The sequence below is a fragment of the Nansenia antarctica genome, assembly GCF_963989245.1.
Source record: "Nansenia antarctica genome assembly, chromosome: 15".
NCBI lineage: Eukaryota > Metazoa > Chordata > Actinopteri > Argentiniformes > Microstomatidae > Nansenia > Nansenia antarctica.
Window position 1 is genome coordinate 6452277 of NC_137685.1, and position 24390 is coordinate 6476666.

Below are 24390 nucleotides of genomic sequence, written 5' to 3' on the forward strand. Positions count from 1 at the left end.
TTAATCACGTGGCATTCCACACGTAACGATTAGCGTCAAATTAGGGCCCATGCCGGTACATGAATAAGGTGTTTGCAGATGCCTGTCAGGGTTGTGATTCGAAAAACCTCTAATCCCCCAAACTATAATTTAACAACTTTGGAACAAGTTATTTGCTCCTCATAAAACAGAGGCAATCACAGCCCTTTGGATCCTGGAACCAATTACCCCATAATCAGAGCAGCCTCAAACAGAGGTTTTTCTGATCTCATTTTTGTCAAATGTAGTGAGGTACAGTGAGGGAATAGCTACCAACACAGCAGTAACAATAACAGTGAACGTAACTAAACAAATGACTGGATTGACATGAAGCACAAAACATGAACACAAAAGCAAAGGGTTCTCACAAAGATCTTCCAAAACAGCTTCCCAAAAAAAACATTCTGCCATCTACTGACTATTTAAGGACAAAACAGGGTATTCAAACTGCACATCACTCCCAAAACATTACCCAATTGGCAGTCAATTTGAAGAGAGACTGACTAATTTATCTCATTTTCATGAACCACCCACTTCTCACAGTTCCATCACATTCCCATCCTAGTTCCCAGTTAGGAGACCTAATGCTGAACATGTCACCAGTTGTAGAGTAGCCTGGGCTATGTAATGCACTCCTCCCTCATAGCGTGGTTAGGGAGGCTGTGCCTTCAAGAGAAAACGAAGAAAATGAGTATGATGGGGAAGCATAATAATAATAAAAAACTGTGGACCCACACCCTCTCTTCTTATTCCAAACAAACCAAACACATGACAAGTAGAGTTACACTGTTTCCAAGCTGGATTTGAAATTGCACCATCTCAGACTGAGCCTGTTTTTCTCTATGGGCTGAATACAGCATCTCAGTACATTTGTACATTTTAGGCATTTAGCAGACGCCTTATTCCAAAGTGACTTACAATCAATACATTTGACTAAGCAAGTGAATCATCAATCCATCAGTTGTATCAGGAAGAGTAATCTAGCTTTATTTATATATATATTTTATATAGACATTGGAGAACAGAGAGACAGTACAAGGGGGGCAGTAGAAGTCATAGGGGACACAGTAAAGGGGAAAGCGGGTGTCTCAGGAGACGCAGTGCTGGGGGGCAGTAGATGTCTCAGGAGGAGCAGTTAAGGTGTAACCTGAAGAGATGGAGGTCTTCAGTCTCCGACGGAAGATGGGTAGTGACTACCCAGCATGTCCCACCCGTGCCATCTCAGTACAGTGACAGTCTGGAGACACAGTAGCCATATCATGCAAACCCTTAGTAGCGGGTGCGGAGCCTCACAGACCTTCAGCTACCTTGTCATATCAGACTACAAACAGTTGATTAGGTGGGGTGCTCTCCGACTGCATTGGGCATTCATGTGTATTGTGAGCTTCTCTTATGACTTAAGTGGGCGATGGGGAAATAATATAGGCAAATAGATCAGGGTTTCCGTTAGAAAAATTTGCCGTCGGACATCGTGTCCGGGAAGAATTCGATTTACCGGACAAACGTGATATATTCCGGTCATCATATTAAAATATAATATTTTTTTTTTTTTTCAAAATCATATTTTTTTTCTTCTCCAAATCGAATATAGCTGTTTGTCGCGGTGATTACTGTTGTGTAGCGGCCTATATATGCCATTTAATGTCTATTTCTCATCCGATACGATTAGATGCGAGCTATATAATATATAATAATATAACATGATTTGACGCATGCGCGCTATGCCATGCGTCAAATCCAGCGCTGAACGGGTCCAGCGCTGAACGGGCGCCTCACTGGGAACTGAACAGACAGCATCGATCAATGAACGGACTCCACATTACGTTAACTGAAGTTTGTTAAATTGTTTGGGATTAATGTGAGTTTTCTATTTTCTCTTTACAGTTTTACCCTTTTTTTTTTTAAATCAATAAAACAACGTCATTTCTATAAGTCTCGCTGGTTGGGAAGGCATTTCGTTTAGCTCGGAAGTATGACAATGGGAAGAACATAACTGTTTATTGAGAAACAATTGATAGGCAGTCTGGGATACGTATATAAAGAAATACCACAATGTCTAGATGTATAACATTTTATTGAACAGTAACAGTGCAAGCATGTAGGCTACGGGGAACAGGGATTTTGGTCAGTAGGTCCTTTGTACAGAGGGCGTTTCTCTCCGACAACGCGTTCCCAGGTACCATGGAAGTCAGACTTGAAGTGGCTTTGCTTGATTTCCATCACAGATTCAAGGATTGAAACACTGATGAAAATAGGGAGTAATAGTGATGGGATTATTTTAGATTATTTTAGATTAGATTAGATTAGGTGAGATTCAACTTTATTGTCATTGCAGAGTACAAGTACCAGACAACAAAATGCAGTTTAGCATCTAACCAGAAGTGCAAATAGTGATATAAAAACAAACACTTAACTTTCGGGGAAACTGCTAAAATAAAATAAATTAAATAAATTAAAAAAGAAAGCGACTATTAGCACCGCCGAATGACAACAAACGTATGAGTAATGAGTAAAACAATGTCACTTTTATAGTATGTTGTTTAATTTGCCGTTCGGTCGCCATGGCTCTGGTGTGTGTAGCAGCTTCAGCTAGCTGGCTGGAAACTTCTAGGGGTGCGTTCGTAAATACGCTCTGAGAGCGCCGGAGCGCACGCTGGCTTCGATGTCACAGAGCGACCGAGTCGTTCGATTGGACGAGAGGCGTTCCGCGAGTGCTGATCGGATTTCCAGAGCGTGTTTACGAACGCACCCAGCCAGCTTTAGCGAATTGTATTCAAAGGGAATTATTTTCACCGGACAATATGTCCGACGACTTTTCCATTTGTCGGACTTCACCAAATTTTACCGGACAAAGACCGGTAATTGCCGGTTAACGGAAACCCAGAAATAGATACAGAAAACACTGTCTGAATAGTGTAGGAGAGAGAAAGAAAAAAGGGATTCTGTGAGAGGATGGGAGGATGTGTTGTACCGAGGAGGAAGAGGAGAGAGAAAGACAGGCACTGTTGGTGCTAATGCTTCAGAAGCAGGGAGAGAGCCAGACGAGGAACGGTGGTCTGCCTGCCCTCGACACAGACACAGGGGAGAACTCAGCACCACGTTTAAAGTGCATCAAATTGGAACATTGTGTCTGCCTCGACAGGCGGAGAAATATAAAAGCTTTTCTCACTGGCGAAAAAAAAAAAAACTCTAGATGTGGAGAGACAATTTGCAGGGAACTTGAGCACTTAGGTTATGCTTGTAAGAGTGTAACCTCTCCTTTCTCACAGCATTGCACAGATTGGGAGTAATGGATATACAGTACAAGGCAGAATATAGATGTGTGATATGTACACTTGTTACACTGTCTGGGGGTTAAGTGAAGTGAAGTCTCCTCGGGGAGCGAGCTTCCCATATCATATTCATATGTGTTGAATGATATTGTCTCTGGCATGTCGGAGAAGGGGAGCTCAACTCAACAGTAGACGTGCAAGGCTGAAACTATTTCTTTGAGCGAAGAATAGGCAGGCAGTTAAATGGACAGAGGCCTTAGCCCTGAAATTCGCTGCATCTAACTGGCATCTTCTGTTCATGTTCTACCCTCACAAGCCAAGCTCAGAATTTATAAATAATTTACATCGCATCCTCCAACACATGATGCACTAAAACTTGAGAGGTTGAACATATATCCTCATTTAACAAAGGGGTACATTGATGAGCCTCTAAATCATGAATTACTCCCCATTCATACAGTAAGCGTTACATGATAAATGTTTCCTGTTTTCTCATTATCTGGGGACATCAGTGCCATGGCAGCCCCATGGAGCGCTGATTTATACCACTTTGTCTCATTACAACAGTGACCATCCGTCAAGTCCCTGTCCGACATGACTACTACTATCTCTCTCCTGGATAACAGATTACCAACGCTAAAGAACCTAGAACTTTGCCTGGCTCAAACCTCTACTCTCTTTATGGTATGTGGAGGTGAAAAGGGGGTCAAGTTAGTGCTAGGATTGCTCAGAGGGTCTGTGTTTTTGGGGAAAGGAATGAAGACAGGACTGCTATTTTTTTTTTAAGACTTTCGAAAAGGAACCAGCAGTTGTGTGCTCGTGACATCAGGTGAATGGAGCAGAACATACGAACCCAGTGAGGCAGGTTTTGTAATGCTAATGTTGTACATTAACGGCATGTTACACCTCAAGGTCAAGTCCAGGACCTTCTCTGTTCATAAACCCTTGAGGCAGGGCCATAACCACCACTTATCCACTGTGTTCGTGGTAATTGTAAACTCCACACACACAAGACACACACACACACACACACACACACACACATAATCAAAAAACACCTGGATCCATCCACACATTAACTGCTGCCACCACCATAAAATAAACCCCAGCTGTGTTTAAGAAATCAGATTAATTAAGGCGTTTCTGGTTTAACAGCAGGCCTCCCCTCTCAGGGGTCCGTACATTTCCAGCTGTGAGAACATGACTGGCTTTATTACCCCCTGGTTTGCCCTGCAATGTCCGGTTGTCCACTTGTTCTCTAATTCCTATTAGGCTGAATGTTGCATTTCAATAAAATCTGTAGAGCTGTAGTAATTTTCTGCCAAGAAAGACTAAAGGTGTTTGTATTGTAAGTCTTTGTACAGCAGGCTTGACGGACCACATGTCCAAGGTTTTCAATTATTTCAACTGTGACATGATCATTCTGTCAAAGCTAACACATACAGTATGTTACTCTTCCGATACTGTGCTCCAACATATTGCATAGAGACCCTGATGAAAGCCGAGGAATGCCATTCATAACTTGGAAATACTGCGAATGAGAAGCTCCAAAGGATGTAACCTTCGGCTTAGAAAATAGACCTTGTTTATGAGGATACATCACAGCATAGCCATAGACTCCTTCAGTGAGCTTTCAGCTTTCACAGCACTTTGCTGCCACCTTGTGGACGTTCTTGTGGGAAGATTCACTGTTGTGGGTGAATCTAGCCTAATAGTCCCCAACCACCAGCAAGGAGTGACAAACACAATGGATTATGATGGCCTTAAAGACTATTACAAAAGGTTATTTGGGAATTCATGTCATTGGGATTTTTTTTTTATCTACTTGTTCTTACACCCCTGTCCAGTTGATCACTTATCAGTATACTGTAGACACAAGTAAGGTGACAGGGATATAAATAAATGTTGTGGACAAGAAAACGATCTAATTTTCGAATTATTTTTGCCTGCCATTACATAGCTACGTCCTATGCCCCACAAATTATTTTGGTACTTGTAGTTAGAATGTAAGAGTACAATACAGCATATCCTAATGTTACAGAGAAATGTCATTCCTTTGCTACAAATTAGCAGATTGACACACGCAAAGGACATGTTGAAATTAATAATAGTTAAAGATAAAAACTAATTTATTGAGCAGTCAGAAAAAAAGGCAATTAACATACAAGAGCGTCCACTTGAATAAAAATCAACTTCTTATATACAAATACTGCACATGTTGCACATGTGGCACATGCACATTCACATTGGAGAAGCCTTCCTTTCCATGTTGTCATATCTTAATAAAAGAGCGTGGCCAGCAAAAAATATAAGTATATAGGTAAGAAGCCCCCCCTATTCCGTAGCCCCCTAAACATAGTCCAACTGAGAGAGAGAGAGAGAGAGAGAGAGAGAGAGAGAGAGAGAGAGAGAGAGAGAGAGAGAGAGAGAGAGAGAGAGAGAGAGAGAGAGAGAGAGAGAGAGAGAGAGAGAGAGAGAGAGAGAAAGAGAGAGAGAGAGAGAGAGAGAAAGACAGATGACCTTAATACAACACAATAGAGAAAAGAATGTTAAGCATTTCCAGTTGGAGGACAGGACAGGAACAAACTCAAGTACACCAGTTGAGGGGCAGAATATCCTCCACATAGCATAAACAGCAAGGCAGTGATATCCTAATACAACAAAACTATTATTCACATTCATCTGGGCGCAGTGAATGATTCATAGAAGTCTATGGACTATAAGTGTATTTGAGGGACAGAATATAATGTATGATGTGTTGTAAGGTCACTATTGGAGAACATTATCTGGAATAATGTGTCTGTCAATGGAATTGTTGTCTATATGAAAGGGAATTGATGACCCTCTAAATGGAATATCGTCAACATTTCAAACCAACTGACATCTTGAGGCGTGCAGCAATGCAAATAGTAAAGGGCTCTGCACACAGCGTGCGATTTCTGTTGCGCGTCAACATTCCATTTTGAAGTTTGAATGGAAGTCTATGAGAACATCGCATCTCAACACACACGGCCCCGATTTTAATCGCACGGCGAAAATTCGATTCCATTCATTTTGAATGGGACAAAGCACAAATTTGACAGTGCGACAAAACTCGCATGCCGTGTGCTTTGTCCCATTCAAAATGAATGGAATCGAATTTTCGCCGTGCGATTAAAATCGGGGCTGTGTGTGTTGAAATGCGATGTTCTCATAGACTTCCATTCAAACTTCAAAATGGAATGTTGACGCGCAACAGAAATCGCACGCTGTGTGCAGAGCCCTTAAGGCTTCCCAAAAGTCATAATTCAAGCAAAAGCTTAGAGATGACAAGGCATCGATGTTAGATGTACTCTAGGCAGAGGCCTTCAGATATCCTCAGCCATCAGAGACATTCATGAACAGTGATTACAAGGAAAGGGCTGATTTAATATACCATGGTTTCATCTGTGAGTAACACTTTGTGGCTTTCTGATCCATTTGATGAGGCTTTAAAAACAAATCATTCAAGTAAGAGACTCAAGAGTTAAGACAGTCTGAAAAATACTGAGGACCACAGTGAAACATGATTCCGCTTTACCCTCCACCTAGCAAGTTTTAGAACATCAACATTTTCTCCTTGTGCTATTAACGTCACTAACACTTTCCGCAATTGAAGCACATTTACAAAAGTGATAGATAGTGATAAAGATAGTGATGAAGTGGGATTGCTCCGAGTCATCTTAGTGAAAAATATGTCAGAAAGAGAAATGGTGTACCAGGAGCACCATGAAACACGGTGAGACTAAAAAAAAGTTTGAGCATATCTGGGTTTCGTTATAGTCTCATCTGGAATGCTATTTCACTTCAGAAATCAAATACATTCTTGCAGAAGGTACTCCCCTTTTAGGATTTAACTCAAACTAAAACATTTTTGTACCATCATACTTCCCATTTGTCATGTAAACCCTTCAATTTAGGTCACTTCGTAAAATACATTATGATTAAATATGACCAACGTCCAGTACAGCAACTAACTTACATCATAGCCTGTCACAGTTTGTGTATTCAAACAAGCAACAATTGTCTTTTGGCAAAAATCCATTAAAACGTACAATCAAACACAATAACATTGACACCAAACACTGAGAAGGAACTGGACAGGATCTGCTCATCTCATGAGATTCATATTTCAAGGTGTGAATCCCGTTCGAATCGTTTAACCCAAAGAATGGACGTATAACAGATAAAGAGCGAAGAAGATTCCATCGAAACCAGAGACAGGGGCATGATGGGTATTGGACAGTCCACTTTCCATGCTTCCATCAAGGCATTGTGACAACTCTATGACTCGACTATGCAGTGAGGGTGGTGGTGGCGGTGCTGTACAGGAAGTGACATGTCTGTGGCAGTGCTCTGGAGGCAGTAGGAGATGGTGAGTGGTTAACAGCGCAGACTGGTGGCTGTGGAAGGCTTTACGTCACCCAGGCAGTGGGACTGATAACTCACAGGGACCCCCATGACCATGGGAGCTTGAGCAGGGAGAGGGGAGAGGGGAGAGGGATTTGGGCTCCACTCTCAGCTCCTCCGGGACTTTGAGTGTTGGATTAGCCACTGCAGTGTGATATCTGAGGAGAAGAGGAGGAGAAAGAAGATATGACTGTTTCGTTTCAGACGTAGAAACGCTAACACTCGCTATGACCGTCATTGCGTGAGTTTAGAATGATAAGGTTCTATCTCTGTTTAGGGTAGTTCAGAGATATTGAGCGCCAACGTTTTTACATTCCGTTATGTTTTGTGAGATGGAACCTTTGTATTTGTATTAATTACTAACAAAAAAATGTCAACATTTTAAAAATAACACCACACAGGCATTAATAAACACCTAATGGATCAGATTATGTAAAAAAAAACTCAATTTGGACAAAAATGGAGATAGAACCTTATAATTCTAACGTCACGATTGGTTAGGAATTACCCTGTACCCCTGCAGGCTTTAAGTGTTGCCGTGAGGAAACTCCCTCCCGTTCCTTACCTATGTTGTCCTTCTCCTTGCAGGAGACGGAGTAACAGCAGATCTCTCTGTCCTGAATGGCTGACAGGTTCCTGTAATAAGTTAGTAAGTCGATTAGTGCCTTCAAAAGCATAACAGCACCTGTTTCTTCTACTTTTGCTTGTTAAGATTATTACTTAAATGCTTAGTGAATACAATGTTTTTTATTATTTTATTATATATATTTTTTTTTAATATTATGTTTCCAAAGATTCAAACATTTTTACAATATAATTGAACACATTTTTTCTTGTTTCCCCGCCCCCATGTATCCACCCCCCCCCCCCCCACCCACCCACCCACCATTGTGCGGCAACGCCCAACGACAACACAACAAAAAGATAATAATAATAAGACAAAACACACATGCCTACATACACACACACACACACACACACACACACACACACACACAATAATACATCCATTAGGGATGCGCTATGATATTAACAGCTATTCACATCACCGTGCATCCCTACAAGAAACACTGTCCATCAAACAATAGTACCTGAAGCTGCCCTTCTTGCCATAACATCTATATGTGGTTGCCATATTTTTACAAAGTCCTGACTCTTATGTCTTATATTATAGTATATTTTATCTAATGGAATGTAGCTAGAGATTTCATTTAACCAATGTGATATTGTAGGAGAGTAATCGGATTTCCAATGGATTGCAATACACTTCTTTGCAGCAATCAAAGCAAGATCAATATTTTTTTTTTGAAATTCATTCCAAGGATCCAATGTTAATGGACATAAAGTGAGAGAAAACTATTTTTGTGTGCCCGCAAACCCGGTCCTTGTTTGTTATAATCATTGTGCTGACGTTATTGAGATGCATAAAAAAATGTAATGTGTGATAAAACATTACAAATGTAAACATTTTAAATATTAATTGAAGGATTTGTAAACAACTAAAACGCCCGCTCTGTTGGGGAGGTGGAGCGCAAGTGTGTGCGATAGGAACCGGAAGATAACATATAATATAATTATGATTACAGCATAAGAGTGTTATGTTATAAGGCCGTGAGTTGTGTTTGTTACTGCGGAGGAAATAAAGGTTGTGTTTGTGATCGTCACCGCAAAGTCTCGCTAGCATCCTTCATCAGCAGAGAGGTCAAGAATGCTAAGTCTTGTTACCAGCTACGAGCCTGGCTAAATTAGTCTAAAGCAGAGGTCACCAATTACATTTGTGCAAGGGCCAGAATTATTCTAAGCATGACTTGTTTTTTTTATTTTATTTTTCAGATTTTATCCCTTTTTCACCCAATTTGGTATCCAATTGAACCCAACCTAGCATCTAATTATCCCCTGCCTATTGCGTAGGATCCGCCGCACGACCCCGTGGCCGGCAGCCCCAGAGGAGATCGCCAGGCAGACTAGCTGACTGGCTCCTCGAGCCCAGCACCGTTATTCCGGCACCCCGGGGGCGCTGTTGCACGACGGATCCTTGTCCGGAAATAGTCCTCTGGAGCGGCCGCTCAATATGCCGCTCCCTGTGTGCCTCGGCCATATCCGGATCTGGCGAGACCGGGATTCGATCCCAGTCCCCGGTGGGCAGCTTGCACTAGTGGCTAGTGCTTAGACCACTACGCCACCGCGGGGCACAGCATGACTTATTCTAAGCAGAATTATTCTAAGCATGACTTATTCTAAGCAGAATTATTCTAAGCCGGACTTTAATATATATATATATGTATTTTATTTAGGCATCATTAGTATATTATTGTTTAATATTTTCACTTTCTTACAAAATTACTGTTTGTTAGCCTATATCAGCGTGAACAGACTCCTAACACCTACTGCATCCAGCCACCAGGGGGCAATCGAGATATTTTGGCTTCACTTTAGCGGAGCTGCCATTTTGCCCATGAAAATCATTTTAATTATAATTGACCATTTAGCAGACACTTTTAATCCAAAATGTTTTACAATGAGAGATTACAGTGCCTTACTCACAGGCAGACTAGTGGTGGTGTTCCAGGCGGGACTCATGACTTTCCGATCACGAGTCCAACTCACTATCCAGACTAGACCACCACTCTCAAAGAACCTGACATGTGACTGTGGGGGTTTTCTGACATGGAAAACCACAGCTTTAACGAACAATGGACTGACAAGTACGCATTCATTTTGCCGCTTTCATTAAAGCTAAACCTGGACGCCTCTTCTGAAATGAAACAGTAGCTGTTGCAAAACAATTACAATCTTCACCGTCACAATTACACAAAGCATGCAGCTTTCAAAGAGTCACATCAGTCAGAGGCCGTTAAGTAACCAGTAATCTCCCAACGACGGTTTGGGGCCAATAAGATGGAAAAGTGACATTATCTATGTCCCATAAGAGGCTCTGTACAAATGAATCTTCCACGGGTAGTATTGTGTATAACGTAACGATAGTCTAGCAGCACCTGCTACTGGGATGACCGAATGGCAGCAATACATGTCATGCATGGGAAAATGTTAACCGTTTTTTACATGGGTTTCTTACAGTTTCTCGATAAGCTGCTTCTCATCCAGTGCGTTGGGAATGTCTCTCTTGTTTCCCAGAACGAGAACCTGAGGACACAGAGATGAGCATGAGGGGTCAGTGAGGTCATGAAGACCAGGCTGAATAATGACTCTACCGGTGAATCAGTTCCCAGCAGAATCATTTCCCCCTTCCATGGCAGACGCATCCCACCCTCTGGACAGATAATCTATAAGATTGTATTACTGCTGTGCTTTGGCTATTGAGCTCTTCTCTGTTGGGGAAAGAAGACAGCCAGTCGTTGGGTGTTGCAGCACTGCAGCTGGAAGGCCACAGAGTCAGCATGTCAAACGTTGTCATGTCAATTAGATGCTTGGCTGGGCATTTATAGCTAATCAAAATATTGGCTTGGGCCTCAAATGAACACTTGAATCCAATGAGTCACTTAAACCATTAGTGGTTTTGATGACTAATTACAAGGTTGATCAACACTTGTGATGCCATGGGTCAAGGCCAAGTCTGACATCACGCGTGACCTTTAGCAATTTCCGGGTCCAACTCAAAACTTCCCCGCGCCAGAGTACCAGTGCACTAAAGCGGTAGAATGACAGTTCAATCATTTTTTAGACTCGGATCTATTCATACAACAAGGGACAGAGCACTTTCCCGTTTTTCTCCATATTGTCAGCGTCTTTGAGCCTCGGAAAAGCGCTATACAAATATAATGAATTATTATTATTACTGCGGCATTTCGAAGAGAGCGCCTCAGCCAACGTTGGACCCGGAAACACGTCACGACTTAACAACCGAATAGCTAATCAAAATATTGGCTTGGGCTCAAATGAACACTTGAATCCAATGAATCACTTAAACCATTAGTGGTTTTGATGACTAATTACAAGGTTGATCAACACTTGTGACGCCATGGGTCAAGGCCAAGCTATAGGGGCACAGACATTGGTCTGAAGAACTCAAGGTGGATTAAAAAAAAACAAAAGAAAAACATTGCTGCTGTTCACACACTCTGACTGACACCATCACATGACTGAAGAGTTGCCTTACAGGGATTCCTTGTAGCTGAGGTTTGTCTAACAGATTGTGTAGTTCGTTTCTAGAGGCTTCTATCTTCTCACGATCTGCTGAGTCCACCATGTACCTGAAAAGTGAAAAAACATGTTCAAGGACTGCTTTTTCAAATCGATCAATATAGATCCATAGCTTGCCGCCATTGGTATGTGAATGGGTGTGTGAATGGGTGAATGAGAGGCTATTGTAAAGCGCTTTGGAGCAGCAAAAAAGGCGCTATATAAATGCAGTCCATTTATCATTTACCATTTAGGAATTAGGATTGAAACATTTAGGTTTAGAGGCATGAATAAAGACTGTGTGTCAGAATAGAGGCTGTGTCAAGCTGCTGTACTTCAGCCCCAGATACAGATACTTACACAATGGCGTTGACCCCTCGACAGTACCGCTCCCACATGCTCCTGAAGCGAGGTTGTCCACCTATGTCCCAGATCTGCACAGGTGACAGGCAGATGGTAAACACTACACACAGTGTATGCGTGGATAATGCACTGCAGGGATAGTTCACCCTTAAATCTTAATTTTGAGCGTGGTAGCATATAGCTTCGGCTAGCAGTTTAACATGGATTATCAATCTATCCCAACAGTATTGTCGGAATAAGTCTACTTAAACTATCCAAAGACTAACAAACATGAACTACTATTTTTCACTGAAGCTACACAGCTTGCAGGACTTTGAATACACAAGGCGTAGGAGACTAAATGTATTTGAGATTAGCTAAATTAACGATGTCATGCTTCTGAAAAAGGAGGTTCGGAATGGATAACATATGACATTTTATGACAATATGAGTAGATTTAGGTAGGTAATCCAGACAATTTTGTTGGGCTAGCCGCTAGATTGAGAATCCATGATAACCTGCTACCCCTCTTGGCTGCTGTGGCAAATGGAATGACAGGCGCTTCACAGTTGTCACTAGTGGTCAACAGACAACATCTAAATTCTAAGGTATGTGAAAGAGCCATTATGATTTAATGACAGGTGCGGCTGTGGCGCAGGAGGTAGAGCCGCCGTCTAATGATCGCAAGGTTGGCAGATCGGCGGTTCGAGCCCCAGGCAGGCAACATGTCGAAGTGTCCTTGGGCAAGACACTGAACCCCAAATTGCTCCCATAGGGCTTTTCACACCAGCAAAGAAACGTGCCGGTTCGCGTTCGGAAACCTCAGACAGCGCCAACGTTCGGAGGTTCCCAAACGCGAACACGAACCGGCACGGTTCTTTGCCGGTGTGAAAGCCCTCCCAGTGAGCGGGCCGGCGCCTTGCATGGCAGCTTGCGGCCATTGGTGTGTGAATGTGTGTGTGGGTGAATTAGAAGCCGTTGTAAAGCGCTTTCGATAAAGGCGCTATATAAGTGCAGAAAAAAAAATGTAGGGTGAACTATCCCTTTAAAATGGCAGACCCCACCTGCTAAGGGCAGACTTACCTTTATTGTCACGTTGCCTTTGGTAACTTTCCGCATGTTGAAGCCAACCGTGGGGATCATGTCTTCATTGAACTGGCCAGACTGAGAGACAAAAGAGAAGCCGTTGTCAGTACGTGTCGACATCAACCACATACAGTTAGTAGACACCCACACTAGAAAGGCTGGTTTAAAAAGCCAAATTAAGGCTACTGCACATTTGGAAGATGGTGGCCCAGCTGTATAGGGCACTGTTTTTTGCTACAGCATTGTTCCCATCTAGATCACACTGACTTGCAGGCTATTACAGGTCATGAAATATTAAATTATGGTCGTGATTAGATTAGACATTTTTGAGATTCTGTATTTGACATTTAGTCATGTCACTGCAAGGCCATTTTTCAAAATGCCCTCTTAAACAACATATAGCCTACTATGTTAGAATAGCAACATTCCAGACAGTGATTGAATATCTTAGATATCTTATCTTACACCGCTTTCTAAAGGAAATTCAACTAAGAAACATAGGCACATAAGCTTATGAAAATAGCTTATTCAGGGTCCCAGATGTGAAAACTAAAAGAGGAATAAGGACAAAGTATCTGTGACATACAGCAGTGTAGAGGATATCTATTTGGTTTGGTGGGGCATCCTGCATGGCCACCTGGTCAATGACATGCATTCACAGAACTTATTTTTATTTTTTTTTTATTTGTTTTTCAGATTTTATCCCCTTTTCACCCAATTTGGTAGCCAATTTAACCCAACTTAGCATCCAATTATCCCCTGCCTATTGCGAAGGATCCGCCGCACGACCCCGTGGTCGGCAGTCCCAGAGGAGGCCGCCAGGCAGACTAGGCTGACTGGCTCCTCGAGCCCAGTACCGTTACTCCGACACCAGACGGGGGCGGTGTTGCGCGACGGATCCTAGTCCAGAACTACTCCTATACCCCCCTCGGAAGCGGCCGGCCAATATGCCGCTTCCCGTGTGCCTCGGCCATATCTGGATCTGGCGAGCCGGGATACGAACCCCGGCCCCGGTGGGCAGCATGCACTAGCGGCCAGTGCTTAGACCGCTACACCACCGCGGGGCGCATTCACAGAACTTCTACTGAGGTTTTGCCTGGTAATGGCACCATGAGTATACACCAAGGATGGAGAGGGGTGACCAGTCTGCTTGTTAGGATATAGGCTATATTTTTCAAAGGTCCTATTGTTCATTCTCTACCACCAGCTGCTTAAGTCATGATGTTACATATCTTATCAGTTTTCCTGTTTTAATATGCACATTATCAGTAGTATTGTATCCTAAGAACACATACGACCCATCGTAAGCTACTGTCTGATGACCATGAATCCAGGAGTTTGTAAGAACGATAAAAAAAAACTCTCACGTCTAACACAAGACAACACTCCCTTCATAGTTTTAGAACATTCTAATAGGCCATTCAGCTCTTACATCATAGTGGCCAAAAGGGGAAAGACTCTGTGTCTTGTGAAAGTATATAATGTATTGTAAACTGAAGAAGGAGGGACCTTTCCTCTGAGATGGCCTCAGGGTTGGGTCCAGCTGCTGCAGCACTGCTTGGTAATTTTCAATAAATATACCACTGGTGCAACAGAAAACATCTCTCAATTTCTTTAGCTGTGTAGTTTTATTGAGTTAGGCTAATACCAATGTCTGGTCTAAATGTCATGTGGATAGCTGCATAATAGACACAGGTAAACCAAGTTAGAGTAAAGTAACATCGAGGTCTGAGTAAAACGGTTTTGTTGTATGATACAAAGATGTTATCGCAATTTCCTAACACAATATTTTTTTAAGACCTACCATTTTAAAAACTACCAGTAGTTTTAAGTCTATTGACTAACAGTTATTAGTCCAAGCAAAACAAAAGTGTTCGTACCTCTGAAATCTAAAAAGTAGACTACCTTTTGAAAGTAAACAGGACATATTACATAAAACAGCCTGTGCAAGAGTAATATAAAATATAAATATAATGTAAAGAGTAAACCCTAAACCCTTAAAATATTTAAATCTAAGCTAAAAAAACCTTCATGTTTTGCACCAGTTATGATTAAACACAAACACTTCTATCAATGTCTTTTTTCCATTAACTATTGTCTTTTTAAATGTTTTATCTATTTGCTTTTATTCATTGTAATTTGTATTTCCTCTTGCTGTATTTTTAAATAATGCATGTAAAGCACTTTGAATTGCCCCTGTTGTATGAAATGTGCTATACAAATAAACTTGCCTTGCCTAAAATGTACTTTAGATTGATTCTTGTTGATTATTGTTGATTGCCCAGTTGATGACGTAGGCAGGGTTGTTTACAAAGTAGCAGCACGTGCTTCAGACTGACAGAAAGAAGGTCACGTGACGCAAGCACACAGAAACACCCTGCAAACTGTTATCTTGCAGGCGTCTATCTATCCTGAACAGAACATGTACAGGTGCAACTAAAAAAAATAGAATATTGTGCAAAAGTTCATTTATTTCAGTAATTCTACTTAAAGGGTTAAACTTGGATATTATATAGACTCATTACATCCAAAGCGAGATATTTAAAGCCTGTATTTGTTATAAATTTGATGATTATGGCTTACAGCTTATGAAAACCCCAAATTAAATATCTCTGAAATGTTTAATATTACATGAAATCAATAAGAAAAGGTTTTTAAATACAGAAATGTCAGCCCTCTGAAAAGTATAATATTCTAATTTTTTGAGTTGCACCTGTATTATTATAAAGAGTAAAATGTACTTTAAAGATTGATTATTGTTGATTGCCCAGTTGATGACGTAGGCAGGGTTGTTTACAAAGTAGCAGCACGTGCTTCAGACTAACAGGAAGAATGTCACGTGACGCAAGCACACAGAAACACCTGGAAAACTGTTATCTTGTAGGCGTCTATCTGTCCTGAACAGAAAATGTCTGCAGTTCAAATACGATACGATTGCACAATGCACATGTTGTTGCAATAGCTAGTCCAACTACACTACAGTAACTGAACCTAGGTGCTAGTATGATTCATGCAATCGTAGCCCCATGATCAGTGACAGCTGCCATGCATGCATGTTGAGGATGTATGATCCAAGTTAGCAAACTAGCTTTAGCTGACCATGCATGTCAATGTGGCTGTGCTAGTGAGTAGCGAGCTAAGCTGTGATCAGAGAAAAGCGAGACAGCCACGTTCCTGGGGTTGGTGTCTTCCACCATGCATGCACAAGCATTTCTGCTGACTAACACTTGTGCAATGAACAGTAGGCTACTTACTGCTATAACATTCACAAAAGTGGTTTTCCCGGAGTACTGCAGTCCGACTAGTGTCAGTTCCATCTCCTCTTTCCAAAACAGAGTCCTGAACCAGTCCAACAGCCGGTTGATAAGCGCCAGCATCTTGATTAAGTTGAGTTGCAGTGGGTGTTGTGGAAATAGCCGATTGCTAAGGCAGATCAGATCACTCCCTTCTCCCCTCCAGGCAGATCAGACAGAGAAATGCAGAAGTGAAGTGGTGAATGTCTGCAGGAAGTACGGATGTCATATGACCCTGGCTGTCCAACGGCGAGCTGATCTTGTGTTCTTCCCTGCTCAACCTTGCCCTGAGGGGTCTGGTGGACTTTTCTGTTCACCATTAATGTGTTGTATTGCCTACTCATCCAAAGATGAGTCAGATCTACAGTAAGCATGATCGCGATGTCCTTGACACATCGGAACCCGTCATTTCCCGACAAATGTGGAATTGGCGATATTCATATTGCTAGAATAGCCCATCCCGAATCATTTCTTTTTTTAAATGCAGGTAAAACATAAGCCCACTCCGGCTAGAGCAATATGCGACTTGCAATCGATACATTCGACTAACCACTCAGTAAAACCCACACAGAATAACCTCTTAATTGTTTCGTACTCTCTCATCTATTCATCCGCTCTTTCATTTAGATTAGATTACATTAGATTAGATTGAACTTTATTGTCATTGACGATAAAGTTACAATTGGTTAGGTTTGTTTTGGACAAATCATTCCCCTCAGCTCAAGAGACCTGTCACGTGTCTTTGTGATGTCATACTGTATTATTATATTATTTTAAAATTATCTTTATAATAATGTATTATTTTATTTATAAAATAAATAAATAATTAAAATAAGTATTAATTATTATTATTAATACTTATTTTAATAATTAAAATAATTACAACTTTATTCCATTCATGTTTTATTCATATTTTATCAGTTCTCTTTTACCATTCTAATTCCTACTTAGTTCCATAACTGCATAATATGTTACCAGTGAAGACAAGAGCAGGTGATCTCCAATTGATGCGGGTTTTATTGTGTGGCTCTGTGCGCACAGACAGACACGCAAAATTACAGAAAATCATTCATCCCTTGGGAGGGGGGAGGGAGGGTGAGGAAGGCCCCCTCCGTCCACTCTCCCCTCCATAAGGGATGAATGATTTAAAGTAACACCGGCTCCTCCGGCCTCCCCTACCGGCTCGGTCTTACCGCCTCCTCCGGCCTCCCCTCCTCCTCCTCCGGCTAACCCTGGGGCGCCGGCGGCGACGGACGGGGCGGGAGGTTCTGCGAGCTGGTCTGCGGGGCATGATGGTGGTAAGGGGAGTGTCTGAACAACGGAGAACCTCCGCTATTTATGTCGTTTTCGCCCCGTGACGTCACGCTCATCACTGTGACGCAATCGGCGCCATTATTTTAAAAAAAAAATCAAAACCACTTTGATGTCTGACTGTCACAACAGAGATGACGTCACAACAGAGTTGTGATTTCACATTTGGGTATTTTCTCCCGACAAATATAAAAAAATAAAAAATATATTTATTTTAGTTGAAATAGGGTGATATTCTGGGCCAGATACTAACTAGTTGTGATATTACGTGGTCTGGCCGTTATCGGGCTGGTCAGAATTCGTCCAGGTCCGTCGGTGCTTGCTGGGATATGTTCTGTTCATTATGGACTTGGTGCTTTGCAAAGAGCAATTGAAGTGCAAAACACGAGGGCTATGCATTATTCTGAAAATAAACGTATGAACCGTGCCTTTCTGTCAAGGATTAATTGTATTTTATTTTTGAGAGATTTTTGAGATCGTTCACATATCGTTTTATTGAAGTATATCATCCACCCATAACTTTACAATATCTCTTACAAAAATAGTAGGGCAATACTAGGGCCAATGACTGAAGTGTGTGAAGTACTTCCAGTGCATAATTTTCAAATAAAATATAATGTATAGACCAAGGCCACAAACAGACATAATTATGTCCAACTTGCTAAAATGTTTGATTTCCATAAAACATGTCAAATGTCAAGGCTCTTGCAGAAGTCCTTCCTCTGCCAAATCTGAACAACCACTTGGTCCACAAATCTTCTGATCCACTAATGGCAACCCTTGAATAAGACAAGAACAAACAGGCGGTTAATGAATGATTAACAGTCGAACAACAAATATATGAAAATATTATGAAAGAACTTATTAAGAAATTATTAATTCAAGGTAACCTCATGGTTTCATTACCTCTGGTCTGACAATTGATTGGTATTTTTCAGGGGTAGCTGCACTCATTGTTGTTGTGTAAACAGTAATCCTGGGAAACAAGAGACACATATCCACTCACACTTACTGTATACGAGACTTACAAATCATAATTATGGCAAATATAGACAATTGCCGACATTCCTGTATCACACCAAAACATGTTCGAAATGTTGACCACTATACTTTGAGGATGCAGTGTTGAATTGCTTAACCATGCTGTTTAAGAGGGCATTACTAACTCTGATACAACATGTGACAGGGTTTAGTGGAAAAAGTCCCAGTAGGGCAAGTGATGTGTCATACATTGAGATAAATAGTTGAAGTAGATATGTTTTTTTGAATGTTGGTACACCTCAAACCAAATACCGGGGGGAAAATCGCTCTGAATCAACACAGACACGTTTGCTACCATCATTATGATCACACAGTCCTGGCTTTTGAACACGTCTTTAAAGTAAATTTGTTTACAAGCCATACATCACTAACCCGGTAGCCTACCAAGGCTAACGATAAAGTTAATCCAATTCACAAATTATAAGTAAAACATGCAGGCCCTTTCACCAAATTGTGTCACATATTACAACGGCCCATTGACATACTGTAATTGCTGTGGTGATAAAAAGGGAAGCGAGTTAAACTCATGTGACATCTGATTCACATTTAGGGATAGGGGACCACTGACATGAGAACAATCAACTGATGACTTCCTTCTTACCAGTTACACACCGGATACACTGACAAGACCTGAAAAACAAAATAACTTTAATACACTGTACCAATCAAAAGCAATTTATATGGAGAAATGCACTCATCCATTTTCAATGAAGATGAAGAGACCAATATACTAGAATGGGGTACAGTACCGTATAATGTCCTCAAACATAAACACTATTATCCCAAATTAGACTTCATGTACTTGCTTGATAAAGTGTTTCCATATTGATGTGATCTGGGCCGGTAGCGTTTAATGCTTTGATGGCTGTATCTCTGAAAGGGACAAACATAGAAATATTTAAAAAATGTGCTTTTAGTCAAAGACAGCAAGTTACATAATCCTATTACTTCTTTCTTTAGATTAATTATTGTACCATTATATGGTTGGTATATGGTAACATTATATGGTAACATTATTGATCCCAAGGGGAAATGAAAAACAATTAAAAATCCACAAAAAGAAAGTGAGACTCACCTTCGGTGATCCCTTGCGGGAGGAGGAAGCCAATGGTCAAAGTTGGTCTCTACTCTGTACCATCTACAGACAGAACACTATCCTTCAGTCAACCCTCCAAGAGAACAAACCAATCGTGAGCTTAGAATTATAAGGTTCTATCTCCGTCTAGAATGATAAGGTTCTTCTATCTCCGTTTAGGGCAGTTCAGAGATATTGAGCGTCAAAGTTTTTACATTCCATTATGTTTTGTGAGATGGAACCTTTGTATTTTATTAATTACTAACTCAAACATTTCAACATTTTAAAAAAATAACACCACACAGGCATTAATAAACACCTAATGGATCAGATTATGTAAAAAAATCCATTTTGACAAAAATAGAGATAGAACCTTATAATTCTAACGGCACGCAATGTTGACATACTTGATATTGACCCTATACTGTACTACCCAGATTTTCTCTTAGTGAAATCCATACACTCACTATGTAATGGAAGAGTTGTTGCCTACCCTCCATTTAAGGGATCCAATGGCCAGATATCAGCAGGGCCTCTCCTGTCCCTGGTAACGACGACTCCTTCACCAGCACGAACTCCAGCGATGATGTAGTACACGTTTGTGATGATGGGGATCTTGGCCAGTCGCATTACGGCATCATTAAAGTTTGCCGCTTCCTCCAACGTCTGACAGACACAAGAAATGACAAGCCACAATAATTATTGCTGTTTATGGTTAGTTTCATTAAATGGTAAATGGACTGCACTTATATAGCGCCTTTTTTGCTGCTCCAAAGTGCTTTACAACGGCCTCTCATTCACCCATTCACACACACATTCACACACCAATGGCTGCAAGCTGCCATGCAAGGCGCTGGCCCGCTCGCTGGGAGCAATTTTGGGGTTCAGTGTCTTGCCCAAGGACACTTCGACATGTGGCTTGTGATCATTAGACGGCGACTCTACCTCCTACGCCACAGCCTCCCCATTAGTTAATTTCTGTTGGAGGGGGATGATCTGCACACTCCAGACATCTTTGCCATACTTGCCTCTCTCACCAGCCAGCTGACTGGAGATCTCTTCAGTAGGAAGGCAGAGACCACATTCTTCCACCACTCGTACCAGTGGTCCTTACCTGTTGACGACATAGACAGTTCAATGACTAATGTACACCCTTATGAAAACTCAAGTCCACAGGCACACAGGCACTAGCCATTGAGGGAAGGGGTTTACTTACCACGTTGGTCCCCAGAGATTGTGAACTTGTTTGGGCTCTGTCCGGTCCATAACCCAACATAGCCAGCAAAAGAAGTACCATGGTAAGCCACCTGGAGAAGTTTGGCGATTAGAATTAATTTGGGTTGACCATTCTCCCCCCACGAGCAAATTACATCAGCGTTGTACTACTAATCCTCTTGTAAGTAAGTAATTAAGTAAGTAACGCTTTATTTATAAAGCGCCTTTCGTACATGAAATGCAACTCAAAGCGCTCCAAGGGTTTCTCTGTTTCTTTTGGGTGACTAATAAAGATCATTTGTTGGCTTGTCCATTCTCCTGATTTCCCAGGTATCTATTCTATTCTATTCGTGATTATAGAGTAAACCTGGCCTACAGAAAACTGACCTTTAAACAATGTGGTTGTGAAACTGTGCTATGTTGCTGTGCCTGGCTGACAACGTCTCTTAGCCATGCCAATATTGAAATGATGATACACCACAACTGTCCAGGTGTTATTGCTTTGCATTGTTGCTGAAGCAAAACTACACACTTGAACATTGAGCTGTGCAACGTACCTCTCCGTTCTTGAGAAAGACAATGTTGATAGTGAGATTCCTAAGAACCTCGTGTGGGTAATCAAGGTTCCTGCCGTGGTACACATGCCCACTTGTGTCCTGAGCTATAACACTAGTGCAAAACCTAGGATACAATAAGAGTGTGTTCAGCCCGGGAAAATCATTGATATTTTGGGAAAACCCCAAATTGATTATTGATGAGTACAGTAATGCTAAGGTAAGACAGGGGTCTGTCTACCCTATTCAATTCTACATTCATATCCATTACATCACTCAAGAAAATGAACAACATCGGAGGCCATCAATTACATACGCAGATATTTCATAAGCAAAGTTGAGAATGATGATATCTGAAATGCTTGATCCAAAGTGTTTGGCCATCCCGCGGATCTCCCCTGCGTACGGCTGTGGGATGTACTTCTCCAAGGCCTCCACAACTGGAATGATAGCATGATGCACCCATTTTGGAACAGTGGTGCTACAAACATAGAAAAACAACTTCATGAACATTCTAGCATTTCGTGAGCAAGAATTATAAGGTTCTATCTCTGTTTAGGGTAGTTCAGAGATAGAGTGTCAAAGTTTTTACATTCCATTATGTTTTGTGAGATGGAACCTTTGTATTTTTATTAATTACTAACAAAAAAATGTCAACATTTTAAAAACAACACCACACAGGCATTAATAAACACCTAATGGATCAGATTATGTAAAACATTTTTTTTTTTACAAGAATGGAGATAGAACCTTATAATTCTAACGTCACGATTTTATAAGAGCAGACTATTGAAATGGCTTGATTCCACAGCTACATAATGGCACAACATATTTGGTGGTGGTCTAAACGATCAAGCACAATCTGAATGAAACAATGACATTTGCTTTATTAAATACCGGTAGGTACAATGTAACCTATTACTTTTACACTCGTTTTCCCCTGCCAATAATAGTAACCATTTCCTGGAGTGAAATGATCAGCCTATGGGAAAAATAGACTATAATATTTCTGTAAACCTACATGGCACATTGAGTGGGTGTAGAATAGAATAGAATAGAATAGAATAGAATAGAATAGAATAGAATAGACGTTATTGTCCTTGTACAGTTGCCTATACAATGCAATTGTAGTGGTTCTTCTGAGGGTGCAAAAACAGAAAACATATTCACATATTCACAAACATATAACATATCACAAATATTACACACTAGACAAAAAAATGCTATAAAACAAGCTAAGAGACAATGAGGTCCGTGGTGTCAAGTGCAAATAAGACAACAATCTTAAGAAAATAAAAACAACTATAAAAGCAAGCTAAAAGACATGAGGTCACTCAGGTCAGTGGCGTTATAATACTATAGTAATACTGTAAAAATATATAAATGTATAAATAGGCACTTAGAATAGAGTACTTACTCAATCACTTCAGCAGCTGCTTTCTCCAGGTACTTGAGGTCAAACACCTTCAGTAGGGGGGCCCATCGCTCCTCAGGGGGGTCATCCAGGCTGATGTTGACCACCGGTGCAGAGAAGCCTTGTGCCTTACATGATCCAGAGGCCAGCCCCAGCAGGAGCAACACAACATGGGACAGTAACATCCTTCTCACCATTGCATGTTTTTTCCCAGTTCAATGGAGATGAATGGGCATTCATGCATGGAGCGTGTTTGACAGCATCAGTTTCGAGCAGCCATACATACCATAGCTCAATGCTGATCAGCGCCTTTCAATACATGTTGCAGGATTGGGATCGTCTGTCCGATGTTGACTGCTTGACTGCTTGAGTCACGAGATCTAAGCTGACGCACTTTTAAAGCGAGACGCTATTATGCAACCCAAATCACATCTCACCCACTTCATGGAGCAGCAAGCCTTCGTTATGGGAAGCGCTTCTCATGACCAATCAGGAATGTTTTCTTATGTGTACTTGAATCAGAAAGAGCCTAATATACCCTGGATGTGTACACTGTGGAAGGATATACCCCATGATTATGGTATTTGAAAGATTGATGCATGTTCAGTTGATGGTTGTGTTATGTGGTTATTCATAGAGAGTTAATGGGACATTATGTTGATGATTTCAATAATAGCATGTTTTCAGCTTCATTGTCCAATTTGGGACGGCACATCGATAGGCAGAGCTCCTAGAACAACATAGTTGTTTTCACCTAGGCTCGCCTGACTTCTCATCGGGTTAAACGTGTAAATCACCATTACTTCCGTGTTTTCTTAAAGGGCGAGTTGAGCAATTTTAGTCAGCAAAATTTGAGAGAACCTGACATAGCATGCTATACTTTGTTTGTGTTTTTTCTATTAAATTAATTTGGATATTACGGTCGGCTCCATTGAATGAGTGGTCTGCTCTGCCGGAAACCTTGCGAAAAAAATGTATGGCCATTTTTGTGTCTACAGCCTTTATTTTTGGACTGAAAATGTGAATAATGTTCAAATCCTCTGTGGGTTGCGTAGGCTGTCAATTCAATAATCCGAGATACACAGAACACACGTGTTAACAACATCCATTTGAGAAATACACTTACAAAACCTTTCCAAATAATTTTGAATAATTTTTATGCAAAAGGGGCCCGATTTCCTTTGCATTTTCTTATTATTTC

General features: G+C 41.1%; 2 protein-coding genes across 3 annotated transcripts; both read right to left on the reverse strand.

Annotated features, from left to right (window-relative positions):
* Nucleotides 1-6550: 6550 nt before the first annotated feature.
* On the reverse strand, nucleotides 6551-16714 carry arl8bb (ADP-ribosylation factor-like 8Bb). Of its 2 annotated transcripts, none has more exons than XM_080545700.1 (7): nucleotides 16541-16714; nucleotides 13284-13364; nucleotides 12219-12292; nucleotides 11836-11929; nucleotides 10795-10862; nucleotides 8284-8354; nucleotides 6551-7876 (listed from the first exon to the last, which is right to left on the reverse strand). In XM_080545700.1, the coding sequence occupies exons 1-7, from the start codon at nucleotides 16661-16663 to the stop codon at nucleotides 7827-7829; spliced, it is 561 nt and encodes a 186-aa protein (XP_080401826.1). In that variant the 5' UTR covers nucleotides 16664-16714; the 3' UTR covers nucleotides 6551-7826. The 2 variants fall into 2 exon arrangements, with proteins under 2 accessions (XP_080401826.1, XP_080401825.1); XM_080545699.1 differs by having other exon boundaries at nucleotides 11797-11929.
* A 1619-nt stretch (nucleotides 16715-18333) lies between these two features.
* On the reverse strand, nucleotides 18334-23568 carry LOC308170741 (N-acylethanolamine-hydrolyzing acid amidase-like). The gene is made up of 11 exons (XM_080545578.1): nucleotides 23193-23568; nucleotides 22092-22256; nucleotides 21779-21902; nucleotides 21223-21313; nucleotides 21035-21120; nucleotides 20500-20672; nucleotides 20007-20069; nucleotides 19738-19804; nucleotides 19533-19561; nucleotides 18797-18866; nucleotides 18334-18669 (listed from the first exon to the last, which is right to left on the reverse strand). Exons 1-11 carry the CDS (start codon nucleotides 23384-23386, stop codon nucleotides 18658-18660), a joined length of 1074 nt encoding a protein of 357 aa, XP_080401704.1. The 5' UTR covers nucleotides 23387-23568; the 3' UTR covers nucleotides 18334-18657.
* Between the last annotated feature and the right edge of the window lie 822 nt (nucleotides 23569-24390).